Source organism: Cryptotermes secundus, unplaced genomic scaffold (assembly GCF_002891405.2).
Source record: "Cryptotermes secundus unplaced genomic scaffold, Csec_1.0 scaffold3506, whole genome shotgun sequence".
In the NCBI taxonomy this organism is placed as follows: domain Eukaryota; kingdom Metazoa; phylum Arthropoda; class Insecta; order Blattodea; family Kalotermitidae; genus Cryptotermes; species Cryptotermes secundus.
This window is the reverse complement of record NW_019743231.1, coordinates 14,720-27,764: the sequence shown is the minus strand read 5'-3', so window position 1 is coordinate 27,764 and position 13,045 is coordinate 14,720. Positions and strand designations below refer to the sequence as shown.

Genomic DNA, 13,045 nt, shown 5'->3' with positions numbered 1-13,045 from the left:
ACCCCCAACAATATTCCGGGTACTCATTTCTGTTAGAGGGTGAGTTGACCCCAGGGCCATAGTGGGGCTGGAAGGATTGGGTCAATTGAAAAAAAAATCCAATGACCTCATCAGGACTTGAACCCACGACCTTATGGCTTGTAGCATAGTGCCTCAACCAACTATGCTACTGCATGCCCCTGTATATATAATCTGTACTCTGCACACATACCATGGAAAGCAAGGGCAATGTTTTGCTGAAAGTGATTTCATATTAGATGAAAGTCCACAGTATAGTGAGTAGAATATGATACAGCTCAATCCAACAGTTCTGAAATATAGCTGTTAAAACGTTAGGTCCTTGAATTAAGAATCACATATAGTTGTTATGATAAGTATTGAGCTTATGTGTGCATCTTCATACTGAGAGAATAGAAGCTGTATATTCATGCTTTTAAAACACAAGTTTGATTCCGTCATCGTTTTTTGTACTTTGTGGGACGGCAACAAGTAAATCTTCAATAAAAATTACAGTCTTTATACGTCATTTTAGTATTATATTTTGAAGATAAAAAAGTAGCAGTGTTTTTAAAATACAGTATTTCATGCATGCTCAGTCTACAACAAAATTTTAAACTAAGTCTAGAAATACAAATTATATTTATAATTTGTTATTATCATGCCCTTAATAACACTAAGATGCATGCTGGATCTCGTTATACTTTGACAGCACTGTGAGATATCCATTGTTGAAACTCTACACACACATTGAGGACAGAATTCTGGAGGAAGACATGAAATTTCCATTTCACTACTTTTAAATAATAAAGATATTCAGCTCTGAAGTGTACAGAGTGTCTAATTAAGGTACGTCATTTTTAGCATTTGAATGTTAACTTAGGACAATAGAACAGTGAAGAAAATTACTTCATGGTGGTTCATGTGAAGCCCAAAGCAAAACACCGTCTCGGTTGCTTCAGATTTATTATATGTATACAACTGTGGTCATTTCTTGTCACAACACAAAAATTGTGTTCACACAACTGGCCCTGTCTGGTGCTACATGATTATATAAAATAAGCCAAATAGCATATCTGAAAGAAGTAAACCCACCTCCAATTTAATTCCCCATACACTCCAATATTAAACATGACATGATTACCATGTACCTCACAAAATTACTTAGAGAATAAGAACTTACCAAAATAAGTGCCCAAAACATCATGAAACTTTTACATAGGAGCAATCTACTTGCCAAGATTATATGTGGAGTTAACATTCAGCTGTGTGTGGCATGGCTATTATGTCTTTTTTTCCTTAACTTGTGACTAGCCTAGACCTCCCACGAAGAGAGAGATTCATGTAGCATGGGTAATAATGCTGTACTGGGACAAATTTTTCTTATTTCCATTTTAATAGATTTATCCCTTCTCTCTTATTTGTCAAGACACCGTAATATATTAAATACGCATAACAGCTGATATACTGACTTCATGAAATTGCCAAACAAATGAACAAAATTTTGCCTTGTCTTTATATCAGCTCACCTCTCTAATTAGCTTAATATCCAGCTTTTAACTTCAAATAAACCTTCAAGCTGAAAGAAAAGTAATTTATAGTTATTTCTCACACACTAGTATAGGATGACACAGATTCATTGTGCCAAATCCTTGCAGCTTCAGTACTATCACAAAGAGAAACTTTATGTAATTGAAAAGTATGAAGTCATAACAGTGTAACCCAACCAATGTATGAATAACTAGCATTTCCCATCAGACTAACTGCCCATATGGAAGATGATAAAGAGTTTGCAACTGAGGATTCAATAGTTTTGTAGAATTCTTTATTGGAGTCCGTCGTAACATAACATAACGGTCAAGATTAAAATTACCTTAGCTATGTTTCGGCTTTTAAAGCCATCATCAGGCAAACACATGATTACCATATTCACATACTACTGAACTGCAATTTCATTGTGATAGTAAAGCTGGGAAAAGCTGAAACATGTAGCTAAGGTAATTTTAACCGTGACCATTATGTTGTGGTATTGTATTGTGTTACAGTGGACTCCAATAAAGAACTGTATATAATAACACAACAGGATGCATGAAATGAAAAATCAGTACTTTTATTTCTGTGGCTCTTATGCCAGGAATAAGAAAGGTCATACTTCCTCAATCACATTATGAATGTTTATGAGGTGTATGACCATTCACTGAATGGACCATTGGTATTGGTCAAAATTGCATAGTTTATTTGATTTACCTCCATGTTTTACATGTTTCACAGTTGTAAGCATGATAAATATAACAGTCTTAATAAACAACAAATATGGAGACAAAATGAATTTCAAGAACATTTTTCTGTTAATGTTTGGTTCAAAAGAATCAGTTAATTAAGATTATGTGAAAAGTGAAATGGACTAAATTACAATTTATGTAATAACAGTGACTTGAAGTATTTTTTTAAAACTGGGAAATATTCATGCATGTCCTGATACAGCTTGGTCTATCACAAATACCATGAACTAACCTGAAGTTAAACTGGTCTCCAAGAAGTAAGAAAGCCTGTATCACAGTTAGAACATGCTGTTAAAAAAAATGTGTTACCGTTAATCAACCTAAAACGTGTACAAATGAATTGTCATCATGTATAGAGTGAGTTACCTGGCACTAATTCGCTTTACAGCATCCCTAATGAGTGAAAGTCTGTTACTATCAATCAGCATTTCACATTGAACATGTCTTTCTATTTTTTCAAATCGAACCTTATCAGTAAATATCTTTGGAAACTGAGCTCCAATATACTGCAAGGTGAGCTTTTGAATGAGCCGAAGAGATTCAGGCAATGCAACATCAGGATCTATCAACAGTGGAATGTTCCTTATGGTACCACATATTTGAGCAGGGCTCACTAGTTTATTTCGTGTTACATGACAACAGAATTTATCTTCTAGAAAACTCCTTGTAATGTAAAATATAACTACAGAGCTTCTCTGCATAACCTGTTCAAACACAGTAAAATGGTCAGCCCCTAGATATACGGAGTTCCATACAAGATGCCCCACAAGTTCAAATTGAGTACTCAAGTTTTCTGTTAATTTTTCTGCTTCACATATATCACTTTCTGAACATATCATACAGAAGTCATACTGATCCTTCAATTCAAAGGGACATGATTCCTCTAATTCAGTCTCAATCTCTCTTTGAATGGTGGAAATGTGGGCCAAGGCAAAATTTGTGTTCTGAGCAATAGTTGCTTCCACACTGTTGTATAGCTGTTGTCCAGGCCATGTAGCAAGTGGAATTGGTTCATGTGTATTATCACAGTCTCTATCCTGTTTGATGGGCAGATGCTTCAAATGCCACTCCAGAAGCTTATTTCTTGTGTGATTAACACATTCCTTCTTTCTTTGACTCTTAAAACATGAAAATAATCTTTGTAACAATGATGAATCTTTGATTTTGGCATAATTCATAATTGCACACTTTTCCTATTTCACTGGTCATGCTTTCATTTTAACATATGGATAATGTGATCTGAAATGTAAAGATAAACACAATGAAACAGTAAAATTTCCCTTCTGTCACATAATATAGTTCAAAATCAGTAACAATGTAACATTAACTCACCATAAATAATAACCTTCTAGCCCTTTATCAGTAATATGTACTACTTCCAGGCTTCATATATTGTAATTTCAGAATGCTTATAGAGGCCACAGTGCTTGTTTTAACATAACCTGAACATAATGTGACATGCTCTTTTGTTCAAGACATTTATTAATACAATTATATCAGCCTAGCCACTGTCACTGGTATTTATGTTCCCATTTCATAGACTATTTGCTCTGCAAAAGCTATGTATGTATTTATTTCAGCATTTTTAGTATTCACATTATATGGTGTTGGACGAGTATTAAATAATGAAGTGGCAAGGGCCTGGACCAAAGCAGTTAACAGTGTAATTGAGATACTATCCCAGCATTTGCCTCAAGGTACTTTGAAAAGCCATGAAATATCTCAGCCATGATAGTCGGTCTCTTGGCTGAGATTTCAGCTTGGGACTTGATGAATATGAACCAGGAATGTCAATCACTTAATTGCAACATATGGTACAGAAGCTAAATAGTGCAGAAAAATCTATGTTGACATAATGGGAGCAAGATAGGTGACTGAGTACATGGTGTATAGAGAATATTTCCATTACCAATTTAAATGGCAGAAACAGCATATTCTGGTGGAGTTGTGTTGTTGCCACTTAAATTACCGGTAGCAGTGTACAAGTCTAATTCTTCACACAAGTATTCCCCACATAGCCCCTCCCTTTCTTAAGGGCTACCTGCATGAAATTTACTGATGTATGGAATATTCCCTGGTTTCTTCAATACAGAAATGGTTTGAAATCTTAAACAAAATTCCAATCTAGTTTTAATATGAGTCCATTCTGTAATGACTATTTTGTAGATCGAGTAGCTCGTATGCTGTCAGACTGCAGGCATGAAGATTTGTAGTGTTAGTGCATCAATTTGCACAGCTGATTTCATGAAGCTAATAAAAGGAAGTGTAAATGAAGGCCAAATGTGTGCTCATGCTATCGTACGTATAACANCCTGACAGCCTGTTTTCTGAATAGAACGATATATTTGTACATAAACTTCCAGTTTTCATTTCATTTCATTTCAGCTACAAGTATTCCACAAATACTCCCTTTTAGACACATTCACTTTGCCATTCTACACAACATCCAAAAAGACGGTACTCTTCTCACATTCCACCTGCTTGAAAGGTTATTCCACAGCAGAACCTCCGGTTATGGCAATGTATGGGAAAAAAGGTGGTTCTGAAAAAGCCATACAAACATTAAGGCCTTTGGCAGGATTTGAATTTGTAATCACAGTATTTGCTTGGTGTTAAACTGTATGGTCACTTGGATTGGGCCCTACAGACACAGCAGANATGGCTTTTTCAGAACCACCTTTTTTCCCATACATTGCCATAACCGGAGGTTCTGCTGTGGAATAACCTTTCAAGCAGGTGGAATGTGAGAAGAGTACCGTCTTTTTGGATGTTGTGTAGAATGGCAAAGTGAATGTGTCTAAAAGGGAGTATTTGTGGAATACTTGTAGCTGAAATGAAATGAAATGAAAACTGGAAGTTTATGTACAAATATATCGTTCTATTCAGAAAACAGGCTGTCAGGAAACTTTTATAATTCTCTTTTTCTTGTGAGTATGAATGCACATAGAAGCAAATACCCATTTTGGAATTGCTGATATTTTTTTGGCTTCTTTTCTGTACACACAGATTGAAATACAGAACACTTTAGTGAACTAAACACCGTTTTTGTGCTTGTGTCCCATCATGCCCTGTACCTCATGTAAGATGCACGCTGCAGTATTCAGGATGAAAGTCATGGAAAATTTAGTGTTTTTTGACTCGGCCTCTTTTATTAATAGAACATACAGTGTATTTTGACTCAGCCTTTTTTATTAATAGAACATACAGTGTATATAGGTATGCAGTTTTAATCAACAATAGCTAGGTCACCTCAGTTTACATCAGCTAGCAGCATTCATGTACACTGCACACACAGCTTGGCATGCTGGGATGGTCAGTAACCATTTCATTGATTTTTAATGTGACCTACACAACAAATAACCGTTTGACACAAATCAACATAAATCTTTGGTGCACATTTATAATATGGTTGCTGTGAACTTCATGCTTTTAGCATTAAATTATGAGATAATGTCTACTGTCAAACTTGGCAAAATTCATGTTTTACTTATGTTTACTACATCAAAAACAAAGAAAAGAAATTTAATTTTAAACTGACCAAAGACGATGCCAATATCTTTAGACGTGTTAAAGAAATATGAGACAAAGTCTGTTTGAGCTTCTCTGGTACTACACAGATGCTGGTAAATAATGTAACCAGTACCTGAAAGCAGTTTCCATGTTATTATGTTACATTAAATATTGTTATGTGAATTTACATTCATTTTGTTTCTCAAGTGTCATCAGAACCAATGCTAAGATGAGAATCTCTTTCTCCAGTCCTACTAACATGTACATTCACTTCAATATGGGGTCCTACATGAATATTTGATGATTCTGATATACTGATTCCACTAGAACTATTATTCTGAGCAGGTTGAATGGTTAAGGTATGCATACCATCATATGCAAGACTGTTTTCATAACTTTTAGATACAAGCATACTTATTCTATTCATAGCTTCCTCCTCTACAGACAAAGATGTCAACATCTGTTTTAAATGTGGTGCTTCAATATCAGAAAAGGTAGACATTTCAACTTCTTCCTTCTTCATACCTTTAATATTTAAGGCTAACTGAGGTTTCATACTTAAACCCTTGCATTTTCTCTCTTTAAAACAATGAGCCATGTATTCACACAGTTCTTTATAAAGGACACATCTTCTCCTCTTAGCATCTGCCTCTTTTAACACACGAACTTCACGTATACTGTCAGTAAATGTTGCTTGTACACGTCTGTGCATATGCTCTGGACGGGTAGGATCCAATCCAGATATGCCTGACAGAGCTAACCCCAATCTGTGATGTCCATTTGGAAATACAGGAACACATTTATCTTTGTCTCTGCACATTTGTTCCCAAAGTTGTTGGTAGACAGCACCATTTTGTACACGGCGAAGAACCCTGTCCTTTTTGTAATTTTCAGTGTGATAGAAAAATACCTTAGTACTCCGTTTCATCATTGCTTCATACTGTTCAAAGATATCTTCACCAAGATTTGCAATGTCATCATCAAACAACATACAACCAGTCAAGTTGTATTTCCTGCAAAATTCTGACCTGAAAATTGTGGCTTCCTCATAATCTGTATCACAAGTTATAAGGCAGAAATCATAATACATAGTTGGACAAAACTTATTTAGATGTATTTGAACATCATTTTCTATCAAGGCTATTTCATCTGCAGTTAATCCAGAGTACACACTGGGTTCCACTGCCAAATCTGGATCTGTACATAGTAAGGTATTTGGATTAGAAGATAAAGTGTCACTATATACATCATAATTCACACTAGCACAAGCATATGAATTTGAGATACTGGGTATTTCCAACTCTGTAGCCAATGCTTGTGTAGTCTCATTATAGTTCACATTTCTACTAGATTCATCTGCATATACAACTTTGCACGCAGACGTATGTTCTGAATGACCCAAATCAAAACCGCCCTTATTTGCTTTTATGGATTGCTCTTCCACTGCTTCATTCTCTACATTTTGCTGCATATTTAGAAAGTGTGTAACAGAGTCATTTTCTTGTGGACCAACGGAAAACTCACAATTTGTTTCCCATATGTTTGTGGAACCTCTCCTATTGAGTGTTTTCTGAAGACGCTTCTTAAACCATCTCATGAATTTACTTCCCATTTTATCAACATAGCCATGTAATTGACACGCCCTATGGAACGAACACCCCTGCAAGTCACGGCTAGCAATAGCCCTGGTGTTTTCATTTTACCACCTTAAAATGACAAACTATCATGTGGGTCATGGGAAACCAACCTTTTAACGGTATTAAGTTTGTCCGCACTGAACACAAATTGTTTATTTCTTGGTTAGGGTAATCTCACTTCTCAATTCTCATTCACACCATTTACCAAGTCCAAATTTTCAATCACTGACAGTGTTATAAATCTCCAGTTTCATTATTCACTTTTCTCAAGATATTTTATTGGTTACTATGGCATTTTAATTTGCAATCCTTGAACATATAAGCTTCACCAGTATATCTTTATGTAGCTTTCCACATCCGGACAGAACACTTTCAGAAACTATACATCCAAAACAAGAACTTTTATACCGGTTTATACTGTTTTCGTGTTTCTCACAATAAAATATTATACATTACTATTAAAAATTGCGCGGATCGGGGATATATTGCCGTGTGGTTTGGTAATGTTCACCGACATTACAGTTAACAGCCTCCCACGCCAGAAGAAAACTTCCTAACTGTTCATGATTGCAGCATAAAAGTCGTGAAAATTTGTAACATGTAGATTTTAATTTCTAGATTACCGGACGATGGACAAAATCCAAAAACCCAGTAATTCTGAGAATTCAGATATTTTCTTTGATGTCATACACTTTTATTAATTTTACGGTGTGTATTTTCGTGACAAGTTATTTAATATAAATATTTTTAGTATGTTTATTCCCAAGATCTTCAGCTTGCTTAGTAATCCGTGAACATGTTATTGTCAGATATCCGTGCCATTGTAATTCTTGGCGCGGCAGTTGACCGCCCACAGATCCTGGTGACAAGAGGCGGGAGTGTGATGCGATGGCTGCGGTGGTGTTTCGATCCCGGGTCTGGTCAAGTGGGATTTGTGGTGGACAAAGTGGCGCTGGGGCAGGTTTTTCTCCGAGTACTCAGGTTCCCCTGCCAATCTTCATTCCACCAATTGCTCCACAATCACCTTCACCTATCATCTGGGGCTGGTACAAGAGGCCAGAAGTGGCCGCAGTACAAGGGACTTAGTCCCACCCCACTAGCGATAGATACGTGTTTGTTATTGGTGTATATGGCAGACTTTCATTACAAAGTGCGATATTGTATTTATAGTTTTGTGTGATAAAGAAACAATATGGGATATTTAGTCATTAAAATACAAACGGAAATCGCTGTTACATGAGAAAGATGGCCGTGCCATAAATCAGGCGGTTAGTCGCCGGCTTCCCATCGTAACGGGACCGTGTTCGATCTGCGGTTAGTCAATATGGGTTTTGTAGTGAACGCAGTGGCACTGGGGCAGTTTTTCTCCGAGTACTACGGTTACCCTGCCACTTCTCATTCCACCGACTGCTCCACATTCATCATGTATCGTTCGAAGTGGGTACGATAGGCCACTTACTGACCCACGTATCAAGAGGACTCAGTGTCATCCGAACCCAAGAAACTATTAAAAAACTACATGTGCATGGTGCAACCATAGACGCTTGCACTTTGCTGTTCAGCTCTGGAATGACGTCACTAAGAAAGTTCGAGGTAAGACGGGCGGTAGAATGGAGTGTATAAAGGGGCACTCTGCTCCTAGTGCAACTGTAGGATGTGATTGAAGTCAATGTAACTGATTATTGCTGTGTATCATAAACGTAGGAGTTTTATGACACGAACTTCATTCCTTCAAGACACAGTCGGTTCTACTGATCAGCTGAAATCATAAAAACCAATTAATGCTGCGATAAGACGTGGCGGTACTGGCTCTGCCTTGTGGAATAATGTTTAACACAGCTGTAATCTGTAAGCTTCACAAACAGGATGCAACACTAAAAAGCTGGGGCTTAGTTTACTTGTAGTAACGTGGTGTATTAACGACAGGCCTGTTAATGCATTGAGAAAACCTTGTCACTTAAAATATTGGCTTATTATGTACAGACCATAAACCGCTTCTTAGTAAATACGTATCGTTGCGAGCGAGCGGTGTGGTTCCAGCAGTAACGCATCTGACTTTTATTCTGAAAGTGCTGGGTTCGAATTTCGGCCGGCACACCTACGGTGACAGGTTTTCTCGTACTTTTCCTCAAGTTTTATGTCCATATAGTGCCTCAAATTAGGCCACTCTCACTTCCAAATCCTTTCCAGCTCTTTTATCAAGTATGATTCGACGATTATGGACTCAGCTACTGAGCGTCGTTAAACAAAGCAGAAAGAAAGGGAGGCAACCATTTTCATATCATGTGACCAACAGAAGACTTATTTCATTGCACTAAATATGTGACGTCATGAAACCGTTCACGTGTTCATTACGAAGGAAAACAACGCCGTATGAAAGTTTTGCCTGTCCGTCTCTCTCTCTCTCTGTTTATCACTTAGCTTCACTGCTGGATAGATGTGTGTAATTTCATATGGAACGAGTTCACTAACATTTGTCGGGAAGTTCGAATTTTCTGCCATATTGATCTGCAATAAAGCCTATATTACTTATGGCCGAACATGAATTTTTCGCACGCGTGCGCTTTTCTCTTCGGGGTAGCGTAGTCGCTATAGCGACTGGCTACGGACTGTACTACCAAGGGGTCGGAATTCGAGTCCCGGTAGGGTAAAAAATTTGCTCCACGTCGTCCAGACCGGCTCTGGGGTCCACCTAGCAATGGGTACTGGGGGTAAAGCGGCCGGGACGTGAAGCTGACCACTCACCTCCACCTAGTGCGAGGCCAAGAATATGTGGATCTGTACATCCACTCCCCCATTCGCCTGCATAGCGTAGTGCTTAATTAAGCACAGAGACAATTTTAACAGTCAGATATAGAAAGGCGGCAACTAAGCTTAGTAAACTGTAAATAACTCTGTAACGAATTGTGTGTACTTACATAAACCCGTCCTAGTCAACACTCGAACATATTTTGTGATGTGTGATCAGTTTTACTGGGCCGCAAATCGATCAGTTGACGGGGCCGTTACATTTGAGCTATAGTTGCGTAGCGGTAAAGCCCGTGACTTTTGTTCGCGAGGTGCTTGGTTCGAATCTCCGCGGGAACATCAACTGTAGCGAGTGACGTTTTCGTGATTTTCTTTTGTCTCGTGCATGAAATATGGCGACAGTAGAACACGACCGCATCCTTCCAGATCCTTTCAAAATTAATTATCAATTACTCCATCATTCAACGCTATGTAATAAAGTTAAAGTAACCCATAGAATAATCAAGTACCTTTTTTATTGCCAGTGGGGTGGGACTAAGTCCCTTGTACTGCGGCCACTTCTGGCCTATTGTACCAGCCCCAATGATATGTGAGGGTGATTGTGGAGCAATTGGTGGAATGAAGATTGGCAGGGGAAACCGAAGTACTCGGAGAAAACCCGTCCCAGCGCCACTTTGTCCACCACAAATCCCACTTTACCTGACCCCGGGATCGAACCCGGGCCGCCGCGGTGGGAAGCCAGCGACTAACCGCTTCAGCTATGGGGCGGCCAATCCAGTACTTGGTAGCATATTTGGTTGAGGCACTATGCTACAAAGAAGAAGGTCGCGGATTCTAGTCCCGAAGAGGTGCATTTTCAATTGACCTAATCCGTCCAACCGCGCTATGGCCCTGGGGCCGACTCTTCCTCTAACAGAAATGGATATCAGGAATCTTCCTGGGGGTAAAGGGCGGCCGGCGCCTAAAGGCAGGCGTTCACTAGATTGCATCGGACAGATCGGATGCTAAGTTACATGTAAGTAATTAAATCAAGTGCGCTATCGTTTACTTCATCGCATTTAGGCAAATCCGACTGGGATGGTGGAGGGGGCGAGGAATCCGATGCTTGCGATACGAGAGCATGAATCACCGGTAATTCGCTTGCAGTGGACGCGGTCTCTCGCATCTGCCCAGCGTGTGACAGCTCTTCAAACACTGTACAGGGCGCAGTAGCCTGTTACCTGCAAGCATTTTGATTGTCATACAGGCGTTCGTAGGAGGATAGTATTGCAGTGGATGATATATAAATAGCAACAGAGTGGGCATGGTTCCCCTGAAATGTAGCGTCATGTGTAGAGGTGCATGACTTATAGAGGATTTTTGGATTAGGTGATTGGATTGCAGCCTGGCTTCTAGGAGGCAAGTCGCTTGGTATAGGAAGTTTTCCTCAAATTTGTAGAGTATCAGGTGCTTAAATCAAAAATATTTTTCGAGATTTGGAGTCCCCATGGCGGTACATATGATGAGTACTGTTTCCTGGGAACCTCTCAGTGCTAATTAGGAACCAAGCTTCTGTCCAGTCTTCTATTATTTAATGATGCTGTATCTACTGCAACAGGATATCGCGGTGTTGTAATTGGTACTGCCGCTTCACGTTGCCGGTGTCCATGGTTCGAGTTCATCATCAAGTGAACTAAATTGCAGGATTTGAGGTTCTCACGGTCGTTAGGAAGAGTTCTATCGTCTGGCGTACAATGCCGTGTAGTCCGTGGAAAGTCAACCGAAGTTTCGATTAGCATGTCTCTTCCGTCTTCAAGGTCGACGAATAAGCCAAGGAAGCAACCAGCGTGAAGCAGTGCACGCGTTATGACCCAGAAGATAGAACTCTTTCATCCATACGTGTTCGTGGTTTTCCTAAGTTCCTCCAGGAAAATCGTAGTACATCTTAAATAGGTCACTACCGTTTCCTTCTTCACTGATCATCGTGTCAATCTCACTGTACAGTCTGATCAGTAACCAGAAACAAATTTCTCTCTTTCGTAATTTCCCCTCACTCACCTCAAATTATACTGACGCTAAGGTCGTTTTACATTCTGAAACAAAATGGTGACTGTATGCACCACCTGCGCTAAGATTATATAACTCCAAGCTTTGGAAACCGAGTGTTTCGCACGATTCTCTCTATAAAGGGGGCTATTGTTTCCCTGAGCACTACTGGATCGACTACCCAGGACATTCCTTCGAAAGTCATACTCTGTCTCTTACTGTTGCTTTGTGTTTAGCGTAGAATGTTATCACCGAGTACCCAGTTGTCATTGCTGTAACTGTTTGGCTAAGCTGTACAAGTGAAACCTTTCTACCGTAATTACCTATCCTCAGACTTTCCCTAGAGATTATATATTGTGGCATGTAGACCTTTTGCAAGGCAACGGCGGCGAAATAAGCNTTCGTGTCGTCTACCTTATTTCACACATTCGAATCTTCAAGGAGATCTCGCTAATCCACACGCCCAACGCTTCGGTCCTCAACACGCTANGTTCGAGTTCATCATCAAGTGAACTAAATTGCAGGATTTGAGGTTCTCACGGTCGTTAGGAAGAGTTCTATCGTCTGGCGTACAATGCCGTGTAGTCCGTGGAAAGTCAACCGAAGTTTCGATTAGCATGTCTCTTCCGTCTTCAAGGTCGACGAATAAGCCAAGGAAGCAACCAGCGTGAAGCAGTGCACGCGTTATGACCCAGAAGATAGAACTCTTTCATCCATACGTGTTCGTGGTTTTCCTAAGTTCCTCCAGGAAAATCGTAGTACATCTTAAATAGGTCACTACCGTTTCCTTCTTCACTGATCATCGTGTCAATCTCACTGTACAGTCTGATCAGTAACCAGAAACAA

The 13,045-nt window shown here is 39.2% G+C and overlaps 1 protein-coding gene across 5 annotated transcripts; it reads right to left on the bottom strand.

Annotated features, from left to right (window-relative positions):
* Nucleotides 1–3,335: 3,335 nt before the first annotated feature.
* LOC111874109 lies at nt 3,336–8,142 on the bottom strand. 5 transcript variants are annotated; one of them, XR_002844485.2, is made up of 2 exons: nt 7,537–8,142; nt 3,336–3,518 (listed from the first exon to the last, which is right to left on the bottom strand). XR_002844485.2 is itself a non-coding variant. In XM_023869332.2 (2 exons), the coding sequence occupies exons 1-2, from the start codon at nt 7,399–7,401 to the stop codon at nt 3,493–3,495; spliced, it is 1,113 nt and encodes a 370-aa protein (XP_023725100.1). In that variant the 5' UTR covers nt 7,402–8,133; the 3' UTR covers nt 3,336–3,492. The 5 variants fall into 5 exon arrangements, 1 of the variants encoding a protein (XP_023725100.1); XR_002844482.2 differs by having other exon boundaries at nt 5,529–8,126; XR_002844484.2 differs by having other exon boundaries at nt 5,818–8,126.
* Nucleotides 8,143–13,045: the final 4,903 nt, after the last annotated feature.

Bases quoted from the DNA above. Each gene is read 5' to 3' on its own strand.
- LOC111874109 (XM_023869332.2), bottom strand. From the start codon at position 7,401: ATGGGAAGTAAATTCATGAGATGGTTTAAGAAGCGTCTTCAGAAAACA. The intron at 3,519-6,314 runs GTATGAAGAAGG...TTTACATTTCAG, and splicing joins GTTAGCCTTAAATATTAAAG to ATCACATTATCCATATGTTA.